The sequence below is a fragment of the Nannospalax galili genome, unplaced genomic scaffold (genome assembly GCF_000622305.1).
Source record: "Nannospalax galili isolate Female #2095 unplaced genomic scaffold, S.galili_v1.0 scaffold433, whole genome shotgun sequence".
Classification (NCBI taxonomy): Eukaryota; Metazoa; Chordata; class Mammalia; order Rodentia; family Spalacidae; genus Nannospalax; species Nannospalax galili.
The window spans coordinates 4429638-4456383 of NW_008338715.1; the positions used below are offsets into that span (position 1 = coordinate 4429638).

The window sequence follows — 26746 nt, forward strand, 5'->3', positions numbered from 1 at the left end:
AATAATTTCTAGCTCAACTCTAATTTTTTTTTTTTGTTTGTTTTGATCTTTTTATTTTCCCTTTTAGACAGGGTTTCATGTAACCTAGGCTGGTCTCAAATTCAGTAAGCAGTTGAGGCTGGTCTTGGACACCTGATCCTTCTGTTTCCACCTTCCAAATGCTGGGATTTTCAGGTACGCATTACCATCCCTAGCTTTCAATCATAAATTTTAAACGAAATATTTCAAACTAAGGCTGTGGCTCTGAGGTAGAAAGGCATGCATTGTAAAAGAGTTGGCTAGGACAGCACGGGGGAACACTGTCCACCATCAAATGCAGAAGATAAATATATGAGAAGACACCTGGAGCACTGCTTGGAGCTGAGCCTCCCAGTAGTCCCCTGCCCATCTTCCCCAGCCCTTTCCCCGCCGCCGGCCGCACCTTGGGCTGCAATCTGTGCTCCTGGGGCACCCGGTCCACGAACTCCTCTGGCAGCTCCACGGGGCCCTTGTCCGCGATGAGCTGTGGCACGTTCGGCAGCGGGCTGCTGAAGGAGATGTCTGGGAGGTAGAGCGCCTCCTGGGCTGCGCTCGGCATGTCGCAGTGTGGCAGGAAGGGCTGGATGTCGTTCAGTGTGCTTGCCACCTGCGGGGACCGCAGGGCGCACCATCAGACCTTGGTTAGCTCAGGCTTCAGAGGAACTGGTCAGGGCCAGCCAGCCACCCCAAGCCCCACTCAGACAAACTGGGGCCGAGCAGGTGAATTCTCCTGGTCTGTAGCTTATCAATACTCTCTTAAGCTAAACTTAGTATTTTGATCTCTAACAAGATCAGAAAATTAAACATAATTACAGAAAACTGAATAAGCTAGATACCTGAAATATGTAAATGTCATTTATCTTTTACTAAATTCATAGTAATAAGATACAAACCATGGGTACTAATATCTACAAGTGTTCACAGGCATTGGGTACGAACTCAGTTTTTACATAAAAAAGATTGATAAGGTAATGGGGTGAAGAATGTTTGAGAAAGCTTTTGCTATTATTGTTTTATTTTGGTGTACAGTTATATGAATTGTTTTATATTTATATGTTTTGGTTCATTTAACTAACATTTTTAAAAGATACTATATTAAGAGCTGTGGCGGACATTGATGTGAAAAGATATACATACATTTTTGCCATTTATATACACAGTGATTTTTACTGACAAATGTTACATATTACATACATGAATAAATATGAAAGACCAAGACAATAATGAGAAAACAAAATTGCACACATGATATTTTAAGTAATTGACAAAACAATCTTATAGGTTATGAAAAAACTAAAGCTACCGAAGTACAGGGTTTTGTTCTGGTGCATTGACACAGGAGATACATGTTTCTCTGCACTAACCGATTTTAATTTACTCAGTAGGAATGATAATAAAATATACCTATCAACAAAAAGCGAAAGAATTTACAAAGGAAAAGACTGTGCTCTAAATAAACATTTTTAACATATTACACATGCATATTTAAAGAAACATTGTTATGCTATAAACTAACATTAAACAGTCAAAAGAAAAACCAAGAAAAATCAATAAAATAAGCACTTTTAAGACAGTCATCCTCACACAAGTTCATACGGTAGTGCTCTAATATTTTTATGTACGCATTATACGCAAGTTAAGAATAATACCACATCTCCCCCACCACATGAAATGATACCACCCTTACAGGAAAAAAAACCAATCATTTTAAGAAATCAGAAAATTCACCTAATTGAAAACCCTAAATTTTATGTCTGTGACACTGACATGAAATTATGATTTACATTTAAACTCAGTATATCACTAGATAAATTCTCATATCAAGACAGTTTAAATGCTATTTTAATTGGCTATACCAATGAAAAAAGTGTCAAGGAGAGGTGTTTCAAAAGAAAAAAAGCTATGAAAATAAAAGTACTAAATAATTGCTTTCTATGATGTTTCAGATAGACATACATTTTTGCCACTATTGGCCCTTTTTTCCACTTTTTGACTTCATAAGGTGTCTCTCCTCCATGCCATGAATGACAATGAGACTAATTTTATGTTTTATGAGAATATTACATATGCATGTCTCCTAGCATCTTCATAAGCATTCTATAGAAGGATACTAGCAAAAGTATAAGATATATAATGCTACAAGCTTCTGTTCTACTAAAATTGAAGGGTTTTTCCCTTTTGTCAGGTTAACACACAGACTCATTTTGGAATGATAAATTGTGAGCTTGTTTGATTGTTTTCGTTCAACAAATACATGTTGAGTCTCATCAAGTGTCAACTTCTCCTCAAGGTGTAGGAGAGCACGGCTGACAAAAGATACTAGAGGAGTACTTACATGAGCCATACACCTACTGAGGACAATAGAGATATACAGATAAAGAAGAGAAATGTCACAAAGTTAAGATTAATCCTCAGAAAATGTAGACAGGGTTAACTATAAAGGACACTCTATTTGAGGTTTTAAGAAAGGTATCTATGTGGTTAAAACTTGAACTGGGATTTTTTTTTTTTTCATGAGATCTAAACTTACTACAAAAAATACCATGTAAACTCAGAAGTAAACAGCATTTCAGGCTACCGCAGAGGTCTCCTGATCGGAGCACCACTGACCTTTTCAAGAACTGGCATAATTACTATGATATGAGTAGAACTCCGGAGCAATCTGCAATAGCAGAGAGTAAGCAACATCCAGATAGGGAGCTCTGTATGCCAGTCCACAATTTAGTGTTTAAATCATTGTTGTAGGATTAACTGAAGAGAGGAAAGAGGAAGAAGTGATAGGGAAAGATATGGAAAGCATAATGATCTCTAAAATAGATCAAATATTTGCAGAAAAGATCAACTTCTACAGGAAGCAGATAATAGCAACTGATTGAATTGCATAGGTAATGGAATCAAGCATCTACTTCTCCAAAAAGACAAGTATCTGCATCTAAATGAGCAATCTCGCCACATAACAAGAGAAGAATATGCTCCAAACAGAGCTAAGCCACAAGGGATCAGGGATCTAGAAAGAGCAGGCTTGGATGAGGGAGGAGAACGACTTCATGGTGAAAAAAAAAACAAAACAGGAAATTAAATACATTTTTTTTCTTAATTTGGCAAAATAAGACCGTGAGGTGTTCAATGCAACTGAGGTATGGTGTGTTACATTTATCACCACTGCAAAAACAATCCGTTGTCACTGACCAGTGGTCGTAAAGCAAGAAGGCTTCACTACTACTAGAACACAGTCCTGAATTTTAACTTTTAAAACTTCTTGTACATAACATGTTTAAGATATCGTAAGCCTTCTGAGGATAAACCTCTTTGAACTGTAAACATAAATCCAATGTGTATTCTTGAGAACTATTGTAAGAATTAATCTTCAAAATAACAGTCCCATAAAAGTCTATACTCCATTACAAACTTGGAATCTTATATGGAGAAAGATTCCTTAAATCACATGCTACTAATAACCCCTGCTAAAAACTGTGCTCAGAATCTCCCAACATTCATGTGCTGAAGCTGTGATCAGAAGCTCACTCTGCCCTGGGGCCACAATTGTATTTGAAGCAGAAAGTCTTCCTGTCAGGTAAGGTGATATCTATACCTAGCATTCTCCACCTACTTGTATAAATCCTGCACACTGCTGCAAAAACAAGTCAGTTATCCTTTGAAGATGCTTGTCTTTAGATATTTGAAAGCATTTTTCACATTCTAGGCGTCTCCTTTGTTCTCTAGACTCTTAAAGAAAAAGAATTTATTTTTCAAAGCACAGATGAAAAATATTGGCAACTCATGGCATTAGCAGAGTGGGTTTGTGGCAATCCCCGCTTAAGCTCCCCCTCCCATCTGCATCTGTGACTACAGTTTCTAACTCTTGTTATATGACATTTTAAGATGTATCAAAGACAGTGTTCTGAAATAGGCAGCAACAATAAGGTGACTGCATCACAACCCTTCTTTGCAACCTTCACAGAAAGAGGAATTTCATTCTAATCCTTTTAAAATTGCATATGTAATAAGTCCTTGGTGTAAAATGGAGAATCTGTTATTTTAAAGTCTGAATTGCTGCAAAGATGATATTTGTTATGCATTATAAGTAGATGCATTCTTCCTATATCTCTGTCATCCAGTCACTTCCTAGTCAGATGCTTTTATCATTTAAGTACCCTGATTCTAGTGGATAAGCAGGAAATACAAAAATTATTAGTTTGTGGCACATTGAATTAATCAAATTCGTAATCCTACACTCATGTATAGTCAATGAAAGATCAAAGTACATCAGGATATAAAAGTTTTGGAATTCTGTTTTCATATGGAACAGAAGCCAGAAGCCAGAAGGAATATTAACAGAGGAAAAATGTTTTTGATATTTTGCTAGTAGTACCAGTATTTTCATATTATATATGGAATAGACGAGTGACATGAGCACCAGAGCCAGGCTTGGTGTGCATCTCTGTAATCCCAGCACTGGAGGTGGAGAATCAGGAGGAACATGAATTCAAGGCCAGCCTGGGCTACATAGCAAATATCTTCCCAAAACAGTAAAAAAGGAAGAAAGAAAGGAAAAGAGGGAGATAAAGAGGGAGGGGAACATCAGAAGAGGAAAGGATAAACATAAAAATATGAGAACTTGCCAGGTGTGGTGGCGCACGCCTTTTATCCTAGCACTCAGGCAGAGGCAGGCGGATCTCTGTGAGTTCGAGGCCAGCCTAGTCTCTCCATAGCGAATCCAGGCCAGGTAGAGCTACAGGGAGACCCTGTCTCAAAAAGACACACATACACACACACACACACACACACACACACACACACACACACACACACACACACACAGGCACACACACACACATACAAACACACACACATACACACACATATAAAAGAGAGAACTCAATGACATACACTTTCAGAAATCAACATATCTTACAAAAAAATTTAAATATGTATACATTGTTTTTAAAAGGATTTCAACTATTTCTGCTTTCTTTCTCAATTCAGTCAGCTACTCAGCTTCTTATTCAAAAAAAAACATTGGTCATTTACAGTGAGCTTAGAATGTAAATAAAACAATGAACCTTAAAACTACGGGCTAAATATTTCTGAGAGGGGTTTGAAGGCACATTGATTAGATTTCCAAGTGACTTAGCTTCCCTGAACTAAGCATACTTCTTGAAGTAATTTATTTTTGTGTTTTAGGTTATATTTGTGATGTCATTTTATTAATAAACTATGAATCACATAGAATTTAAAAGTACACTGATAAAACCATCATACCAAACTGCATTTCTTTTACCTTTAATTTTTGTCTTTGGATAAAACCATGCATGAACTCTTTCACAGACCTGTCTAACACTTTGTTTGAGCTATCTTTCTTAATAGGAAATCTTTTCCACACTTTTCAGGGTTTCTGAATGTTACTGCTTCCTAGTTTCATTCTTCCCACAATTATTCCAAACTCTTCACTATATATCTAAAATCTTCATCAAAAGTCATATTTTCCTTCTACTTTCAACTCAGATTTATTCTAAAGTGTGTGTTCCTATTGATTTTCAGGGTTTAAGCAAAAATAATATTGCTTTTTTCCCCCAATAACTTAAGATGTTTTAAGCTTTAATTTCTACAGTTTATCTTTATTTCAGCTGATTCTTAATATGGTATTTTTATTGTATTGCTTCTAGTTCAAATCAAAGGTCTACTAAATAAGACAGGTAAGTGCTCAGTATGCAGAAAAGTGTCTACGAAAGAAGCTGTGAAGAAATGATTATGAGAAATTGACTTGAATTCCTCTTCAAATGACTGCCTGAAATACATCATTGCATCTTTAGGTTCATGCATATGAGACCATTTTTTAAATCTTAAAATTGCCAATATTGTTACCTATAATTTACGAGCTTGGTAAGAGTGCTCATGACCTATTGTGAGCAAAACTGTGCAGCTAATTGGAAAGTGTTGAGTATATACTAGAAATTACATTGAAGTAGATGGAGAGCAAACGTTGCTTCATCCCAAATACCCTAGCCACTCTCTATGTGTCATATATGTATGTACATGAGAGCCTATTGTTTTCATTTCTTGTGTAAATAAAGGCCAGTTTTCTGGTTCTACTTTCTCATGCAAATCTGAAAGGCATGTTCCCTCGCCATCTGAATTTTGACCATAAGAAGATCAAATGTTTTTCTGATTTCTCCCAGGTGTATGTAACGGCTGCATCATTTCTCTAAAGGCTTTGTAGTAATTTCTAAAAACAGTCTTGAAGTTCTAATTTAGTCACCTGACTATGGATGCTACTGGGTAGAAATTACAATATAGAAGTTGTAATATTGGAAAATCTGTTTCAAATCTATGACCTATAAAAAATAGCTCAGTGGTGACGAATTGTCTTTGATTATAAAACGAAGAAGCTTTTCTGATAAACCTGCATATTATTTAATATAATGCAGCAGATTTCTAATCTAGATGAAAAAATTTCATACCATATAGCTATGCCCTATGTGGGTAAGCCATTTCCCTTTTGGACTCAGTTCTTCACTTTTTCTCTACAACTTTGCCACAATAAAATGAAACGAATGAATAAAATAAGCATCTGCCTGAAGCCTGAGCAAAAATGAGCTGCGGAATTTGTAAGACATGATGAAGGCTACAGTGGCAGAATCAAATGCTTGGCTATGAAGAAAAGCTAAAAACAAACTTAACTTGTAGTGCTAAAAAATAAACAACTTTTAAAGACTATTTTACAATTGGATTTCTACTTTACTGTTTTTATTACACTACAAGTTATATATTATACATAGAAGAAAATACAGCCTGATTCATTATAAAGATTGTCTGAACTGCAATGTTATAATGTAAATATCTCAAACACTTTGAAAATGAGTCAGAAGACAATTTCTGTTAATGAATTTATTTTTATAAATTTGGCTTTTACCCAAAAGACAGATTTATTTTCATTAAAAATTAAAAAAAAAAATGCATCTTATGAATCTTACTCATCAAAGGAATGGCATCTAACTATAAATTTTTCTTTTCCAACTAAAAACACCTGCTTCTTTATGCAGAAAACACAAACAGATTGTAAATCATAGAAACAAAAAATAAAGTTTTAGAATTTTTATCTCTGCAATACTGGCTTCTTTCCTCTACTATCCTCTTCAGGAACATTAGTTTTTTAATGTTGTGGAAGCTGTGTCTTCGGAATGCTATAAACTAAATTGTTTCTTTAAAATTCCATACAATGGAGGCAACGGGGTACTCTTCAGTCACACTAATTATCCTGGATATGTGAGCCAGGTGAGCAAAAACGATGCCTATTTTCCGAGAGCTGCCTTGTTAGTGAGTTCTGTCTCCCTATGCTGAGTTAATCAAAACTGACATCTCTTTTTAAATTTTTTTAGGATCCTAAGAGTTTTTGCCACCTGCTTCTCACCCCCATTCTCAAAACAAACAGAATGAATGCCTAAATGCTGGCTAACAACGTGACAGATATGTTAACAAGCTCAAATGTCAGAATGATCGATTATGTCATGTTGGTGGTATATTCCCACGGTGATTATTATTGGACACCTACTTTTAAAAATCAACATGATGGTTTTTCTTTTATCCATCTGTAGAGTCTCAGCATAAGCCTCCCATAACCTATAATACATCTGGGCTACCAGCTATTGTGACTAATCTAAAAGGCCTCTTTCAAGCTATTATGTAGTGTTCCTGGAGGGAAAGCTGTATACCAGCCTGTTGCTTTAAATTTTACATATTATTTGCCTTTGTAATTAAAGCATATGCCCTTAAGGTTTTTATGGTTTCACCAACATCACTATTAAAAGTGGTGGAAAGAACAAAGGATTACTGTTAAATAGCCAGCACCATGGCTGATTCATATGGAGAGCTACGGTAAAGAATATTTCTGATCCAATTCAGGTAATATGTATAACTACTACTTCTATGGTACCTCGAACAGCCTGAGGAGAATCAGTAATGTGCGAAAGCAGACTGTTCTTTTTTTAAGTATACAGAGGCCTTTCTTTCTCACCTACATGATTTCTTTTCTTCCTGTCATCTGTTATTCTCTATTGCAACAACAAAATCAATCTGTTTTAAAGTGATCTAGTCCCCTAAAATAAAAAAAAAGAATGAAACATTTTATAATGCTGTTTTAGATTTTGCATATTATTTTTATATTTGTATTTAATCAAAGAAATGATTTCTTTAATGTAGCTTACTGAATTCAGCCCTGTTAATGTCATATAAGGGTATATTTGTCATTTGCTATTCAGAGTCTTAAACCATAGAAAGAATACTGAAGGTAAGAAACTTTATTGGGCCTACAGTCTAATTAAGAGCCACAGTTTTGTAATCTGAATCGCTTTTCAACACTCTTTAGAATTTTTATTTGAATGCTGATGTAAGCTTAAGATGTTCATTAGTAACTCATTAAAGACTTAGCTACAGTCCAGTGGGCAAGTCCTAAGTATAATGATGGGCTGAATGTGTGTGCAAATGTGTGGACACATAATTAGAGAAACTGTCACATTTAGGGATTAAGAAAATACGATTCAGTCCTTGAAAAACATTATGCAAAGTAAGTGACCCCAAGATGCTATTTGTGTTCTACATTTTGCTTACTATACAAGTCGCTTGATTTTAGTTCTTATTTCTAAAGTTATGTCTTAATGACTTCTTCTCTCAGGATTAAGTGCATGAGGTTTTGTGTGAGGGCTTTCTATACAGCATTTTATTTAATCCACATATTGTATCAAAGTTGGCCTATTTACATCATTAACAAATAAAGGTACTGTGATTTAAATTGGGTTAGATAATAAGTCTTGAAAACAACAAAATTAGAATTAGAATCTAAAGGTTAGAAACCTTCCTATTTCATTCAAAGGAATGTTACATTTTAGGACTCAAAAGTAGCTTAGATTAGACTACAGTATAAACTACACTTTTGAGCTTCATGTAAGTAATGCATTCTAAATATATTAATATTCTTCATGGTTCTTTAAGCTACAGAAGCTATTCACTGTCAGCATTTATAAATCATTCATGATCTTTACCTCTTCCTTAATCCTTTCTTCTCAAATAGCAATATTTCCCTACAAAATAAACACAAGGGCCTGGAATAGAACATTTGCGGTTTGATCTACATCATCCTGAGGTTCTAAAACCCCAGGTTTTCTGCTGAATTCCATCGTTTGTAGACTGAAAATGTGTGGTAACATAGATAATATAACTTTGGTAGAGAGACATGAAATTATGCAACTGCATAATTTTCTAGAGATGAACTAAAAGACTGTTAACAGGCTGTTACAGACTTTAGGCTGGGTACTCAGCTGGAGGAACTATGTCTTAGGAAGATCTCTCTCTCTGTGTCTCTGTCTCTGTCTCTTTCTGTTTTCTCTGTTTTTTCTCTGTGTTCTCTCTCTCTCTTTCTCTCTCTCTCTCTCTCTCTCTCTCTCTCTCCCTTCCTGGAAGTCATGGATAAGCAGTCATGATATTCTGCCTCACCTGGGCCCAAAGCAATGGATCCAGTCCAGTTTGGACTGAATATTCTGAAACCATGAGCCAAATCTTTCTTCTTTTACAGTATATCTCTCAGGTATTGGTAACAGTGACAAAATTTTGAATAATATAGACATTCAATAGTTTTCAGGACATATTAAAGAAAAATAGTCTACAGAAATAAAATTAATAACCTCATATCTATAATATAACCTGAAAAATTATGATTAATTAAATGAATAATTAATAAAACAGAAAGAAGAGGGTTTTCAGAATTAGGTAGAATAAGATTAGTCTACCAGAAGTAGAAACCTCTTGGGCCATTGAGATTAACATTTAATGTTATTCAACTTTTTCCTAAGAAAGAATAATTACAAACAGAGTAGAAGCCAATGCATTATCTCATTGGACAGTTCTCTCAGAATGAAGGTTCAATAATTACTAATTACTAGTTTTGTCATCATAAGATAATCCTTAATTAATGAACACAACAGATACTGATTATGAAGCAGATACATAAGTAAAAGTAGAGGAGAGGTGATAAGTATAGATAGTTATATCTAACTCAAAACAAAATAAAATAGGGATAGTTTAAGTGACTGAATCTAGACAAATTTTTCTCTTAGAAGATTTATAGAGCTAAAGTCTAAAGAGCTATAGTTCTTAGATCTGTAATAAATATACCTTCTGCTTGCTTCTAAAAAAAGATATTTCTATAAAACATTTATAATTTAATAATAAAGAGACCAAACAATTCAAAATTAAGCAAGCAGTGAACAGTATGTCAATGAGCATAGGGAAGGTAGTTCCACATCATGGACATTAGAAAAATGGGATCAAAACCACCATGAGTTGCTACTTTGATTCCACTAGGGTGGATAACTCAGAGAAGACACAACAGCACGCACTGCAGAAGACATGGAAATAGGAGACCTCATACTTTTTGAAACAGTGAAACTACTCCTCTGTTTGTTAAAAGTTCAGCATTTCCTCAAATGATAAACAGAGCTACCAAAGGACTGGCATTTCCCCTCCTAGATATACAAGGAAGAAATGAAAACACAACCAAATAAAACTTGCTCCATAAATATTCACAATAGCACGATGCTAACAGGCAAAGAAAAGAAATAATTTAAATTTTCACCAACAGAAAAATAAAATGCAGTTTATTCCCTACAGTGAAATATTATAATATTCCCTACAGTGAAATAAAAATAATTAAATAATTATACATGCTAGATATAGATAACTTTTAAAGTATTAGGCTTAGGGGTAAAAGACAGTAATAAAACATGTTACATGAGCCTATTTATATGAAATGTCTAGAAAAGATAATTCCATAGGAAGAGAAAATAGATTTTCCAGTTTCCATGGGCAAAATGTAAGGGGTGAAGAAATGACATAAATTTCCTTTTAGGAGAACTTAACATAACAAGCAAAAGGTAATTGTGGCCACTGATAGATCATTGTCCACATATTTAAATCTGCTAAACTTTAAATGAGTGTTATGTTATATTAAATATCTCTATAAAACTAAAAACATCTTCTGTTTTCTTAATTTACTATTTTTTTTGTATGAGTGTATTGCTTGCATGTAGGTAAGTGCATCCATGTCGTGCAATGCCCACCGAGGACAGAAGAGGCTGTCAGATCCCCTGGAACTGGAGTTACGGACAGTTGTTAGCTGCCATGTGGGTGCTGGGATTTGAACCAAGGTCTTTTGCAAGAACAGCCAGTGTTCTTAACCACTGAGCCATCTCTCCAGCCCCTATTATATGTTTTTTAAAGGTATAATTGTATTGAATGTGTTCAGGTTGTAAAAGTCATGTTACTCCTGTAAATGAATGCTTTATGCTGTTATCATGAAGGCCCTGCATTTTTTCATTTGTTTTTGTTTTGACTCTGAGACTGGAACTTCTTCCACGAAAATGGGGGTAGGAGTTAGTGTACACACTATTCAGCACATCCACAGAGATTCTCCATTAGACCCTCTCTGCAGGACCTCCATCCTCCCTGGCTGAAGGCATTGGTAATGACTTTTTCATTAGGGTTTTGGAAGCTCTTTGCCATCAGACTGGGTCTTTCATTAACTGTGACCTGTTATTCCACTAGAGACACTCCAGAAACAGATTTGTAATGTTTTATTATCAAGAGCGAATGCTTGGGGTGAGGGGGTGGTTCAGTCAGCAAAGTGCTTGGCAGGCTTCGGGTGCTGAGTTAGGTACCCAGATTTGTCATTAAAACAAAAATAGCACTGTGTAGTGACATGTACTTGTAATTGCAGCTCTGGGGAGGAAAGACAAATGGATCTCTGGGTTCATAGGGAAGTCAGCACAACCTATTTGGTGAGCTCCAGGCCAATGAGATCCTATACCAAAAAGTGAAAAGTAGTTCCTCAGCTAAGGTTGGGGCTTCTTACCATTTCCCCAGTTGTATGCTAGTTTTTTGTCTGGTTTGACTCTGCATCGGTCTTTTACACCCTGTCACCATTGCTGTAAATTCATATGAGCAAGTTTAGAGCCACATGGAAATCTCTGTTTCCTTGTGTTTTTCCACCACCCTTGGCTCTTAAAATTGTTCCCACTCCTCTTCCACATGGCCCCCGAGCCCTGGGTGGCCTGAGGAACTACTGGCAGCTGATCACTAATGAGTGAGGAACAGCTGGTCTTCTTTAAGGGGCTAGATAGGTTGACCAAGCACCAGTGGAGGAACCCACATCAAGGGACATCAGGGGATACAAACTTGATTCAATAGGCCTTAACATATATAACAGATTGCAGGAAAAAAATCAATAAAAATATATACTGAATTTAAAAATTAAAAAAAATTAATTAAAGCCACAAAGTGACCAGAACCTGAGACATTGTATCTGAGGCTGACTTCTTACCTCCATACTACACAGTATAAGAGAATGCTCACTCACTAATGAACACATGAATACACACACACAAACACAAAAGAAGGTAATATCTTAAAAGCCATTATTAATTTTGTAGTCAAATGTGAGTACAGACTGATTTATCCAACACAATTTATGCTATAATTTAAAACAGATTCTCTCTCTCTTTCTCACTCACTCTCATGCTTGACTTATTTCAACCTCCCTTGACTATTTCTTGTCTGAGATATGTGATTGTCTGTACACCCATTCCTGTAACTTTATAAGTCAAGTGTAATCTGTTTATGGATCTTATGGATCTTACTTTTACAACTCCTTAGCCTTCTGACTCCAGAGGTTCTATCTTGTTAATTAATTAATTAATTAATTAATTAATATTTTTGGTCTTTTTGAAACAACGTCTCCCTATAGCCCCATCTGTCTGGAACGCACTGCAGAGACCAGGCTGGCCTTGAGCCCACAGAGATCTACTTGCCTCTACCTCCCAAGTGCTGGGATTAAAGGGTGCACCACATGCCAGGATGGAGGGTCTATTTAAAATAAAATTATAATTTTATGTGTATGAGTCTATTGCCTGCATGTATGTATTTTGAAACAACGTCTCCCTATAGCCCCATCTGTCTGGAACGCACTGCAGAGACCAGGCTGGCCTTGAGCCCACAGAGATCTACTTGCCTCTACCTCCCAAGTGCTGGGATTAAAGGGTGCACCACATGCCAGGATGGAGGGTCTATTTAAAATAAAATTATAATTTTATGTGTATGAGTCTATTGCCTGCATGTATGTAAGTGCACCCATGTCATGCAATGCCCATAGAGGTCAGAAGAGGGTGTCAGATTCACCTGGAACTGGAGTTAGGGGCTATTGTAAGCTGCCATGTGGGTGTTAGGAACAGAACCCGGGTCTTCTGCAAGAGCAGCCAGTGCTCTTAACCACTGAGCCATCTCTCTAGCCCCTGATGTTCTATTTTTAAGTATCTTACATTTTCTAGCTTATTGTATATATTTAATGTCCAGTTAAATACCTTATTATTTTTTTAAATTATTTTTCTTTGCTAAGTTTTTTTTTTTTATCCTAAGATAACTGTCCTGTGCTTATATATGAAAATGGCCAGTAGGAAATTTTGAATGAAATTTTGTGGGGAAAAAAAGACATTAAGAATCAATTGGGAAATATTTGATCATTTTGCCATAGGCATTTCTTCACATATGTTTTATAATGAAAATTCAAAAGTTTTTTTTGTATTTGTTTTTAATTTTAGTGTTTTGATATTTCTTTGGTTACACACACAATTCTTTATTGTGCTTGCTAAGCTCACATTTGCATGCACATGTCTGTGTGTGTGTGTGTGTGTGTGTGTGTGTGTGTGTATCATATACCTGAATTCAAAGAACCCTCAGCCTTGCCTCAAACTCACTGTATGGCTAAGCGTGACCTTGAACTTTTCATCTTCCTGCCTCTACCCCAACTTCTGAGATTATAGGCATGCACCACCAAGTCCGGATAGTCTGTGGTCTGGGGACTGAACCAAGACCTTTGTGTATGGTAGGCAAGCACTCTACCCACTGAGCTAGCTCTCCAGACTTACTGAAATTAAGTTTCTTGAATTTTCTGAATGTATTAGTATAGTATTGTAAATATGATCATAATGTTGAATATTGATTCTTCTTATTTAAATTTTCTTCATTATTATAGCAGTCTAAAACTTGTTGGGCTGTTTTGTTCAGTTATAAGTGCAAAATTTTACTTTTTATTTGTTACTGCTCTTCTAATATATTCATTAACCCACAAAAGAATAATTCTTTTAATTTCTCAAATTTTGCTAGGGGAAAGAAAGAATGTCAGATTGTATGTAGATTGTATGTACTATGTTTCTTTATAATGATACATGTAATGGTAAGACAGATACAGTCATCATCAACTGCAAGCCAGAAAATATGACTAGGTAAATTATATGCCTTCACATGGCCAAGTAACTTCAAAACTTTTTAATTAGATCAAAAAGGAAAGATTTAATGTTAATTTGAAATAACTGCTATAAATATACCTAATATTCTAATTTTAAAAATATGTTTACATATACATGATTGCAACAAAAATCTAACATTTTTTATCTCTTGGTCTCAGGACTGGTAGGTTTTTGCACTTTTATTAAATTTGAATGAGAATTACACTGAAAACAAAGTAGATTATACAAGCAATGAAAACCAAATAGGAAGTGGGGATACCTGAGTCATTAGGTGTCTCATGAGTGATCCAAATAAAATGTGGACATGCTGTAATGTGTATGATATCACAGCCCTAGAGTGACAAAGATATGAGGCTCCCTGGGACTCATTTGCCAGCCAGTGTAGCCAAATCAACAAGCCCCAGGTCCCAGTTAAAGACTGTACTTCGGAAAGGAAGGTCTTGGGAGAAATGATCCCAGGGTTAACATCTGATCATGTGCATAAACTTGAGATCACAAATGTGGGTGAACACACATACACATACAAATTGACAAATAATATGTGACTATGATCCATGATACTACCAATGATAATTAACTTGAACCTCAAGATATTCAAGTTTACAAAAATATGTACAGAAAACAAAAAAGCAAATCAAATATCATTGTGAACTCCTACTTTTATGTGAAGATCCTTTATTACCTTTGAAAGTACAACTAACATATTTCTCTTGGAAATTCTCAACTAGGTTCGCTTGCCTGACAAAATATATTTATTTGATATAACTTTTATAAACTTAAAAAACTTAATTCTGATAGTAAGGCAAAATTTAGGGAAAATATGGATTCAGTAAAAACAAATGCAGTTAACAGTGAAATTTAATCTCAATCTACCAACTAAAACCCTAAACAAAGTTGAACAAATTACCTCTTGTGTTTGAATGTTGCCATACTATAAACTATTAAACAGATAAAAATTCACCGACCTCTTATTTACATGACAAACAAGGGACACTTGCTATTATTGCTTGTCACTTTTTAAAAAGTGTCTATGAAGAAATAATTTGCTAATCAGAAAGAATTAAAAAAATCATGCAAATGCACTGTGGCTGTTTATATGAAATTATAAATGTGAACACCTTTCTTTTCTTTCTGAAAAAAAATGAGCACCATTCTTATACTGAGACAGAAAGAGAAGTCGGGCGGGGTGGTGCACACCTTTAATCCCAGCACTTGGGAGGCAGAGGCAGGCAGATCTCTGTGAGTTCAAGACCAGCCTGGTCTACATAGTGAGTTCCAGGATAGCTGAGGCTACAGGGAGACCCTGTCTCAAAAAGACAAAAAAAAAAAAAAAAAAAAAAAAAAAAAAGAGAAGAGTAGTCTAAAGAGGAGGAAAGTAATGGCCTATCTTATATATCCAAATATTTTATGATACAAACAATATTATCAATGTTAAATATCCAAATACTGTATTGTAATCATATATATATAAATATATATTAAGATATATCCAACCTCTCAAGTAGTCACAATAAATAAAATCTCAATGTAAGAATACAGTCTTTTACTCTCAACATGTACACATTTCTCACTGAGCATCACTACAACAAAAATCACACACAACGTATTTGCATGTATAAATACAAATGAAAAGTCTTTTCTAATTGTGGAAAACTTTATACTGAAACTTTAAAAAATAACTACAAATGAAATGTGTTATTAGTCATCCTATTCGCATTGAACATTGTAGGGTTAAAAGATAGAGTAACTTACACACCATATATTTTGAAATGCTTTACAAATTGGCTAAGGTGGATTGTGTTGGATGTTTTTGCAGTAAACCCATATACCATTATGATGAAACAAATTTTGTGTATAATGTATTTGACTTTAAAAATATTTATATAACTGCTGATATTACAAATCATTTAGGCTGGTGAACATAAACTTTTCAAGGATGACTAATTTCTAAGCATGACAAAGTTAAATGGAGCTTAAAAGTCAACCTGCCTTTTTCACACATAATAAAGCATATCTTCATAGAAAAATGTTATAATGCAAAATATGTAGTTAAATGCAATTTTTGACTTTTTCAAGCTTTACATCTTTTTATCTATCTATCTATCTATCTATCTATCTATCTATCTACCTATCTATCTATTTTAAAAGAAATTGTATAGTTTACAAACATAAAAATAAATTAATCAAAAAGTATATAAAAACTTAATAAAAGAATATGTGCAACTGATTCTTAGTCTGTCCCTACTAAAAGACTGTTTAGCACAAATAACTTCTTAAACATAATATAAGGTATATTAGCCTATAACATTCATCAATATATAAATATAGATATACCTTTAGAAATAATAAATAGACTTAGAGGAACAAACATATACAAGGTGCTCCTAAAGTTTAAATATTCTTTTTCTCTCTTTGTAAAGATGCTATAAAAAATATCATTCTGCATTCATTACAGTATGTCCAATGTTCCCAATATCCATCTTCTCAGTTGTGATCCAGAAAAATAAAGTTTGAATAAACAGAAATAATTAAAATATTTAAGCACCACCATCACTTTCTTAACTCCCAAGCTCTTGACACTTATGAGTAGTTACAAGCCAAGAATACACTTGCCCCACATCTGACTTTAGCATTCCTTTACTGTCAATCCAAATGAAGGTCAGGAAATGGGAAGAGCAGTATACTCTAGTAATCTAAGTTACTGGAAAAACAGAGGCAGGAGAATTGCAAGCTCCATGACAACTTATAAAGACTCTGCATCAAAATACAATTTAAAACAGTGGAGAGCTAGGTACAGAGCTCAAGTCACATAGGGGTTGATTAGTATGCTTGAGGCCTTGTTTCAGACTCCCACAAAAATGAGCTCCAACAACAAGCACAGACTTTTGCCTCCCAGTTCTCCTTGCTCTGAAACACATCTATAAAATGATACAAATTAAGGCTTTATTTTCATGCACAGGAAAGAAAGACCTGCTCATTGCTACAGCTGCCAGTCCTTGCATTAAGGATACATTTGGTAGCTACACAGGAAGGGAACACAGGCATGGCAAACAGAAAAGGAGAAATACAGAGGCACATAGAGACATAGAATGTGGACAGATAAACATAGAACCAGAGACATTCCTAATTTAGGAAATCCTATATATACATATAATGTGCATAGACTGATTATTTTTGTCTTCCTATTCAAAATATTGGCCAGACTATTAGGCCAAGTGTAGACTATTCAACTATCATCATTATAAGAATTATGTCCATAGCTTAGTTTCTCATTTTATTCATGTGTAGAACATTCAAAAAATTTACCACTTAACAATTATATGCTGCTAAATCAAAGAGTGATTTAAGTATGCCTACATGCTGTCAATAATTTCATTTAAATAATAATTTTGTTAATGGTTTGTGTGTATCAAAGTATATATAAATTTTTTTAAAAAGTTGAATCCTACGGTTAATGTAAAAATGAATTTTTTCAAGTCTCAAGTTAAGGACAAGGATGCACTTTGTTTATTGCTTATCTACTGCTCAGAAGTAGATTTACTTTTAGGTAAATAAGGCATAAGAAATATAATAGAAGATTTATTAAATGCCTATCACTATGCTAGGAGTTATATTGGTTATTGCTCAAAATTATCCTGTAAGATTTTTCAGCTTAAGCTTAAAAATAGATTTGCAGATTTTTAAGGTACTGTAAGCTCCTGCAGGGAAGAGACACAAATTTTTGTCCATCATTCCATCCTTAGCATTTAGCACAGTATTTTGGTCATAAATTATATTACATAACTAGTTTACTAAGAAACAAGGTTACAAGGCTAAAAGATGGCAGAATTGAACTTTAGCACTGTTCTCTCAGGCTTTAAAACATAATCAGTCTGTCCAAAAATATGGACGACCAGGTGATTAGAATTTCTGCCTCACTTGATCCCAAATGCAAGAGTATAGATGAGATTGTACGTAGAGCAGAATGGTTTGATCAGAATGGGCTGGCGGAAGCCACAGAAGCCAGTGAAGTTCGGTCCTTGATTGTAATTCCCTTCACTGTAACTTAATATCTGTGTAACCTCAGTTGAGGTACTTTCCTGCTCAATACCTCAGTACTGAGGTACTAATGATGATGATAATAACAGCTAATAGTAATAAATCCATGAGATTGTTGTGAAGATTATCTGAATCAATTCACTTTAAGTTTATGGTGATGGAATAAGTAGGCATCATGTTAATAGCTCAGGAGGGACTTCCTTTCAAGTGACTATGGAGTCCAGTACCCAGGAGGGCAACTTCACTGGACATCTCAAGAATATACAAGAAAAACCATAGAAAGATGTTTTTGAAAAGAAAAGTTCTTAAATCAAGTAACACACATTTTAACTCAGCCATCTGAGGGTTCAAACTATGTAGTATTGATGAGTCTTGATTGGCAGGAACTTTACTAATTTCTTTCCTATTATATTTCACCTCCTGAGCAATGGTTCATTCCTTTATTTAAGAGCAATTTGGGCACCAAAGCTGGTCATGAAGGTCCTTTTTTTCCATAGAACACATCAATATTATTTAGGCTGCTAAGGTTAAACACAATCAAGAAACTATTAAGTAGGGGAAATTAAATAGAAAGAACCACTTTAGTTGTGAGCTCAAAACATTAAACACTAGGTTAACTTTTTTAAAGGTATTGAAACCTTATTATCAGTTAACTGTTTATCTCTCTGTGCATAGATACTCTATAACAATGGAGTGTTCAGTGTGAGTGCTCAGTGCAGACTATGAGTCCCCAAAGATCCATGACCTCATGGCTTCTTCAAGTTTAGAACCAAGTAGATACAAACAAGTGTCTATTTTAGATAGCCAGAAACTTTGGTTATAAAATGATAATAACTTTACAACATTTTCTACTATTTTTTTCATTTTATGCTATTTTAAGCAATCTTCCTCTAACAAGAGTGATTTTAGAATGACTTTCTGAACATGAATTATGTATATGAATATATGTACATATATAATTCTTATTAATATCAACATTAAATGAAACAGCTCTTATGGTCAGCGAATTCCTCATTGTTATAATTATTAAAGTGAAAGCAAATTGTGGGACATATGCGATGATGAAAGAAATTAGTGTTTGAAGACTTTCTGCTTTGTTAATATTCTTTGATATATGTTATTTATTTAATCCTCATAAATATCTCATAAATGAAGTTTTTACTTTCTAAAGTCTGATTTCAATGACTTTACATGCATAGATAATTAGAATGAAATATTTAAAATGGCATTACTTTTATTGTTCCATATCATTAATGCTGTCTATGTGACTGTGGAAGTGCTAGGTCAGTATAGGTATAAGAAAACTTTTCTGAATTCTTGACAAACCTTCATTATTTTAAACAAGGTAGCTTTCTAAAGATTTTTCTCTCATGTTAAAAATTATCTCTACCTTTTAGTGGTTTATTAGAACTAAATATACTGAATCGAAGCAATTATATGGGAGCACTTCAAAAGACACAGCAGCTATTTTATCCAGTTTTTATACTGACAAAAACATGTGACTCATCCTGCAATTCAGGGACACTGACCAGAATCAGAATGGTATCATTGGCAAACTACAATGGGTTTCTGTAGTCAATTAAAAACCATAAGTGAGTTAAAGAAGCTAAAAATTCACTTCAGCTGCTTGCTACTCTATAGTACTCTGAAACTGTCTATGCAGTGACAAATATAGCTGGGTCCTCTTACTTTTATATAATTACCATCAGTCTATGAGATGACTGCAACATTTCATGTTAATGCAAAAACCAATGATAATTATCAGAAAACTTTGCACTGTAAAAGGGTACATATCTAGAAACTTCAATTTACCAGAGAAATTCAATGAATACTGAATTAAGTTGTACAAAATATAGGTGATGCTTCCTTTTTGAATGAATACATAATTTGTAAAATTTGGAAAGATATATTTTCCAAATTATCATATGTGATGTGAGTACCAAGAATTCTACATGAACAAAGGAATCATGAAGTCTGTTATGAACTTATTAGCATTTTCTGTAGAATACCCTTTCTCTAAATGTCATAATTTTGTTGTTCTATACTGAATAGTTATATAGCTATAGCAACTTCTTTCTAGTGAGATGTTGCAGTTTGAATTTTGTGTATTAAAAATTGCCTAGAGCAATAAACACTGAGCAAAAACAAAGTATTATTTGGTATGGGAAAGCTAATTTTCTTTCCTCCTCCAAATGTTCATATTTACTATATAAAAAATGTTTTTAAGTACAGAAAACCAAAGCTGAAAATTTATAGCTAATTATGTAATTAATAATACAAGTGGTTTTCCATTTGTGCAGTAAAAACAAAGAATGAAAAAAAGAAAAATGTGTGTAACACCCTTAGGCTTCAACAGGAACTTGTAAGAACTCCTCCTGGAAGTTCTAAGTATTGTAGTTTAGAACACTTAAAGATATTAATACAAGGTAAGGCAAAGCTAAAAACAGAAAGATTTCAAAGAAAAGGTCTATTATGAGTAAGGAAAATTTTTTATTTCACAAAATCTGAAGAACTTACCATGAACTAGTGGTGCTAAGAGCATCATGAAGATTAGGAGCTGTGGCGACCACATGGCTGTGTGCTGGGGCATGAGTTCCTCAAGAATGAGTGTTCAGAAGTGGAAGAGAAGCGAAATGAGTAAATTTCCAATCCCTCTTCTGTATTCCAATGTCAACAATTATGGGGGAAAAAACTTAAAAAGAGAAAGAAAAATTCCTCAAAACAAACACTGATATCCCAAATCTGACACCTGCAAAAAAGAAAAGAAGGGGTGTTAGGTCTACAATGGAGAGATTCCTAGGTTAGTTTCTGAAAGATTCCTTTATTTCCCAACTTAAATATGCATTTCCTCTTTTAATTTTGATGAGCACAAACATCATACATAAAATGAATAAGCAATCTGAAAGACATTATTTATGCATTTACTGCCATAGTTCATATTTCAGCCTCAAGCCTGAGTGAAATAATCCCATTTCCACCGGACAAGTTAATTTAAATATTCTAATGTTAATAAGTAAATATAGACTTGGTGTTTGATTCATATAAATATTTTCCACAAATAAAATGTTTCCTAGCCTTAGAATAAATATTTTCATTCATCACTATGCCTATAACTTTTAAAAGAAAGGTTTTGATATTCAGAAATTATTTTAAATATTAACTATTGTTTTTTATAGCATTTATGGGATCAGTGGTGACAGGTTAATGATTGCAAGAGAAGATACTTTTTGTACTTCATTGTCTAAAACCTCAAAACTGAAATTCAAAGTGAAGTAATGCTTAAATCACAATTTTTAAGGATTTATCTTATTTTTAATTATGTGTATATGTGGGAAGGGCGGTATGTGCATGTGGTGTTCAAGAAGACCATATGCAATGGACTCTCTTGGAGCTGGAATTACAGGAGGTTGCCTGATTTGGGTGCTGGGAACTGAACTTCGGACCTCAGGAAGAACAGTACTTGTTTCTCTCTAGGCCTTTAAATCACAATTTTAATGATTCCATCTAAAATAGCATAGCCTATTGGGCAAGGTGGCACATGCCTTTAATCCCAGCACTCCAGAGGTGGAGGCAGAGGCAGGTGGATTTCTGTGAGCTCCAGGCAGCTTTGTCTACGGGGTTGCAGGGAAACTCTGTTCCAAAAAAACAAAATGAATGAATGAATGAATGAATGAACAAATAAATAAGCACTTCCTTTATATTATTCTAAACAGATTGTGGTCTCTGTTCTGTTGTTGTTGTTGCTAATTTTTTGGTATTCCTTTTGTGATGTGGGGGTCTCATGTAGCTCAGGTCTCATGTAGCCCTAAACTCACGAGGTAACTGGAGATGACCTTGAATTCCTGACCCTCCTGGCTCCACCTCCTGGGAGTTAGGGTCACTAGCAAACACACTAAGTTTAAATAGTTTTTTTTTTTTTAAATAAACACATAGACACAAACTGAATTGGAGTGTAACTTAAATGTGATTATTTCACTCAAGTAATTCCCAGACCAAAAGCATTATACTAGAACATAAAATACCCTAGCAACTATTTCTAGTCACCTTAGAATATAATGTGAGGAATTAAGATAAAGATGTTAAGTAAGTGCATAGGATACTAAAATCCTTAATCTATTTTGCTAAACTAGACTTATATAGATGCCTTTTCTTAAACTTTGCACAAATTTATATGTTAGGTAGTAAAAATACCGAGGGAAAGAGTCAAAATTTGAATGCATTGTTTCAGAGCCGGTACCCTTAAAACTGACCAATCTACTATTGGAAATTAGGGCTTCTTTTAGAAGTTTCTTTACTTTTTCCTGTTCAGATGACGGACAAAAAGTTTCAAAATTTTTGAATTTTGAGTATAAAATTATAAAACATTTTAAAAGTAATTGTCAAAGTAACGACGCATTTACTGAAGGCTATATTACAGATTCAGCATCATTAATATTAAAATTCAAAATATGAAATACTTCAAAATCCAAAACGTGTTGAGCATTTACATGACACCACAGTGGAAAATACCACATCACACCTAACATGATAGGTGATTACTCTTGCAACGCAGGCACAGTGAGAATACTGTGCAAATTACCTTCAGGCTATTTGGATAAGGTATATATGAAACATAAATGAATTTTATATTTAGACTTAGGTTCCATCCCTATGGTTTCTCTTTGACCATAGACAAACATTCCCAAATTAAAAAATATTGAGTTTGTAATATACAGTACTTTATTTCCAAGAATTTGGCATAAGACATATTTATCTTTTTATAAGCTTCAGCCTTTCACATTGAAAACCGAGATCTTTCTGAAATACTTGACTTTACAGTGAGTCAAAATTACAACTTTTTTAGACTTTTTGACACTGTTCTCACAGAGGTTACAAGTACAGACTTTGGAGTCAATCACCCTATCTCAATTGCTTGTTCTACTGGCTTTGTGACCTTAAGTGAATCCCCGCTCCCTCTGTTAGTGCCTCAGTTTTCCTATCTGCATAATGAAGAGCTTAAGATTACTTAATATATAAGCATAAATAAAACATCAGTGTTGAACTACAAAAAACAAAACATTTAATATCTAGAATAGTACATGTGATAAGTGTGATATGATTAATATATAATAAATTATATAAACATATCAATGATTTAAAGTCTAATAAAATAAATGCATAATTCAAACAAATGCTTGCTATATAATTCATATACATGTATAAATTATAATAATGTCTGGATTGCACACAATCCACTTGAAGATAAATGTACCTCTACTCTGAATAGTCTTTAAAGAATGAAATCCTTATTATATGTGTTATCATTAACTTCTCTAACAAAACTCATTTTTATATGGGGCCTGGGACTTTTACTGAAGGTTTTTGTAAAGCAATCCTGTTTAAAAACAAAGAAAAGAAAAGAAAAGAAAAGAAAAGAAAAGATTAGGGATATATTAAGTCACAACACACACACCTTACAACATGCATTATGTCAATGATTTTCTAACAAACAAACATTATGTAAACAGTAATACTTCTACTTAGCATTACTACTATGTAAGTAGTCTATGCCCTATGAAGAGATGGATGACATATTTCCCAAAAATGTCTTCCCCAAAGAGATTCTACATAGAAAACTCAGTGTCAATTGGAATTCTGTATGGCACAATTACTGCCTAGGGAAAAGAAACAGGGCAGCAAAGTGAAAATTTAAGATATTTATTTTTTCTTAATATTTTATTTATTATTTTTATTTTATGTATATGAATGTATTGCCTGCATGAGTGTTGGTGCACCCGTGTCACACAATGCTTGCGGAGATCAGAAGGCAGAGTTGGGTCCCCTGGAATTGGTAGTTATGGACAGCTGTTAGCCGTCATGTGGGTGCTGGGAATCAAACACATGTCTTCTGCAAGAGCAGTCAGTGCTCTTAACAGCTGAGTTATGTCTCTAGCCCCAAAACGTAGATATTTATAACACAAGCTTCTCCCATCAGCATTCTATAAAACATTTGATGTCACAATCACTGGGCAGAAGCAAAATGCATTTTAAAGGCATTAGGGCTGTGTGAAATACTTGTTTGCAAAATGTTATATATAGTTTTAAAACCTGAGGCCTACAAATATCCTTGTTGTTTGTCACAAGATGTATCTGTCATCTCTCAGTTGTGATCGTCTATGTGAGTAACCCACAGGGGAACTGTAAAATACTTGCAGTTTTTGACCTACTCTTGCTCATACTAATTCTACAACATTAGAGTGTCTTCAGACATTTTGATTTGAAAACTGAAGAATTGCTACAAGTTTCAAAAATATTTATTTTTCTTAAATATTTATTAGGGTACACAGATATTATATGAAATAAGTATTAACAAAATTTTAAACCACTGAGACTAAGAGCTTCAATGTTTTAGTAATAAACATTTTTAAAACAGCTCTATCTTCCTTTGGAGATTAATAAAGAATAAAATTTCTATGCCTTAACATTTAAAAAATATTAATTTTGGCAAATTCATGTATGTGATTTTTGGCAGTTCATTCTAAGTGTGTACTATATTTGTTCACAAAAAAGACAAAAATGGTGATCATTGAAATTAGAGGTGTTGAAAGACAACATATTTCAGAATGCAAGTTATATGGTTTTCCAAGAGTAAGAGTCAATGGGATAAAATATAGAAGGTCTGCTGCATTAAATAGGAAGGGTTTTTAAAGTAGTCCAAAGATAAATTTAAATTAGTTGGATTAAATATTAAATGTTTTTAATTTTTTTTATAAACCTGATATTTGGTTTTAAATTAAGAACTAGAGATAATACATGTATCAGTAGAAATTGAGATATTAAATGAATCAAATTAGTTAATCAACTAGTACATTGGAAAAACTAAGCCTGACACCAAATAAGAAAGACTGTAGTCCTTGCATTTTCATAATATTTTGTCAGATTTCCAAGTAGTCATAGCCTTGCTTTACAGTCATTATGCTCCTTAAGGCCAAATATTGATTGCACAGAATTAACAAGATTTTTAGATAGAATGCTATTGTTATTCATTTGGCAGTGATGATCTATTTCCTAACACATTCAAATCAAATATACCATGGAAGAAATGTAATCCATAGTAAGTATGCATCTATTTGACCTGAAATCGATGAGATCATATTTTCTGACATTTTTTCTTCAAAATTCCAAGTTTTCTCTTTAAGAAATGTCATTACAGACGAAAATATCAAAAAATCTGAGCCTCAAGAAGCAGTATAAGGGCTGGAGAGATGGTTCTGTGCTAAGAGCACTGTCTACTCTTGCAGAGAACCCGGGTTCGATTCCAAGCACTACAGAGTGGCTAACGGCCATCCATATCTCCAATTCCAGGGGATCTGACACCCTCTTCTGACCTCTGCAGGCATTGCACAACACAACATGGGTGCACTTACACACAAGCGGGAAGAACACTCATATGCATAAAATAAAAATAACAAAATGTTTTTAAAAAAGAAGCAGCACTCAGGAGACAGAGGCAGGTGGATCTTTGTGAGTTTGAGGCCAGCCTAGTCTACATAGTGAGATCCAGAATAGCTGGGGCTACACAGAGACCCTGAATCAAAAAAACAAACAAACAAAAAAGGTCATTCCTGCAAGTTTTGGAGTGAGCAAGAGCCAGTTTTAAGCCAACTCTGAGTTGTCAGTTATATGATCATAGACCATCTAAAGTTCCTCTACGCTAATGTTCATATCTGAACTTAACATGTAGTTTACCAGGTGGTTGAAACCTTAAGTACCACACACACACACACACACACACACACACACACTATAAAGATTACTGGCAAAAGTAGGAATTCACTAAATGAGAAAGAATCGTTCTCATTTAATGATGGGGCTTATACTTGAGTGTTGGGTTATAAATGGGAAATGATATTACATTTAGCAGTAAGGATCGTAGAAGAGCATGTGGTAGGATTTGGTGAGTTGCTGAGTAAAAAAGGGCTCAAATAAGAAGCTACATTGTAAACACCATGCTTTTAGAAGATTAAATTGATCATGATGTAACGGAGGAAAAAAGGAGAAGAGAAAAATGCCTTAGGCAAGCAGTGGCAGAAAGGACATCTGCTCTAGTTGGTACAGTGTGCCTCAGAGTAATGATCAAGTCCTGCACTGTGATTCAAAATAAATAAATTGGAAAAAGTTGGCAACTATTAGAAATGCCTGTTACTGATAGAATTTTGTTGGTGTGAAAAAAAGGAAATCAGAGGAGAAAAAAATCAAAGAGAAAAGGTGAGAATGAGTAAAAAGATACAGGAAAGATACAGGAGGGAGATGCTGAGGAGTAAAATGACATTTCAGCTAGAACTGCAGTGTCTCTGCCC

General features: G+C 34.3%; 1 protein-coding gene across 18 annotated transcripts in view; it reads right to left on the reverse strand.

Annotated features, from left to right (window-relative positions):
• Positions 1-26746, reverse strand: part of Adgrl3 (adhesion G protein-coupled receptor L3) — an 877792-nt gene that overhangs the window by 554332 nt on the left and 296714 nt on the right. For 17 of the 18 annotated variants that reach the window (XM_008833280.3, XM_029563589.1, XM_008833268.3 and 14 more), the window contains 2 exons: positions 20925-21156; positions 422-625 (listed from right to left, as the gene is read on the reverse strand). In XM_008833280.3, coding sequence (XP_008831502.1) covers positions 422-625; positions 20925-20997 — 277 coding nt within the window. In that variant the 5' untranslated portion in view covers positions 20998-21156. The remainder of the gene's footprint in view (positions 1-421; positions 626-20924; positions 21157-26746) is intronic. The other variant, XM_008833274.3, reaches the window with a different exon arrangement.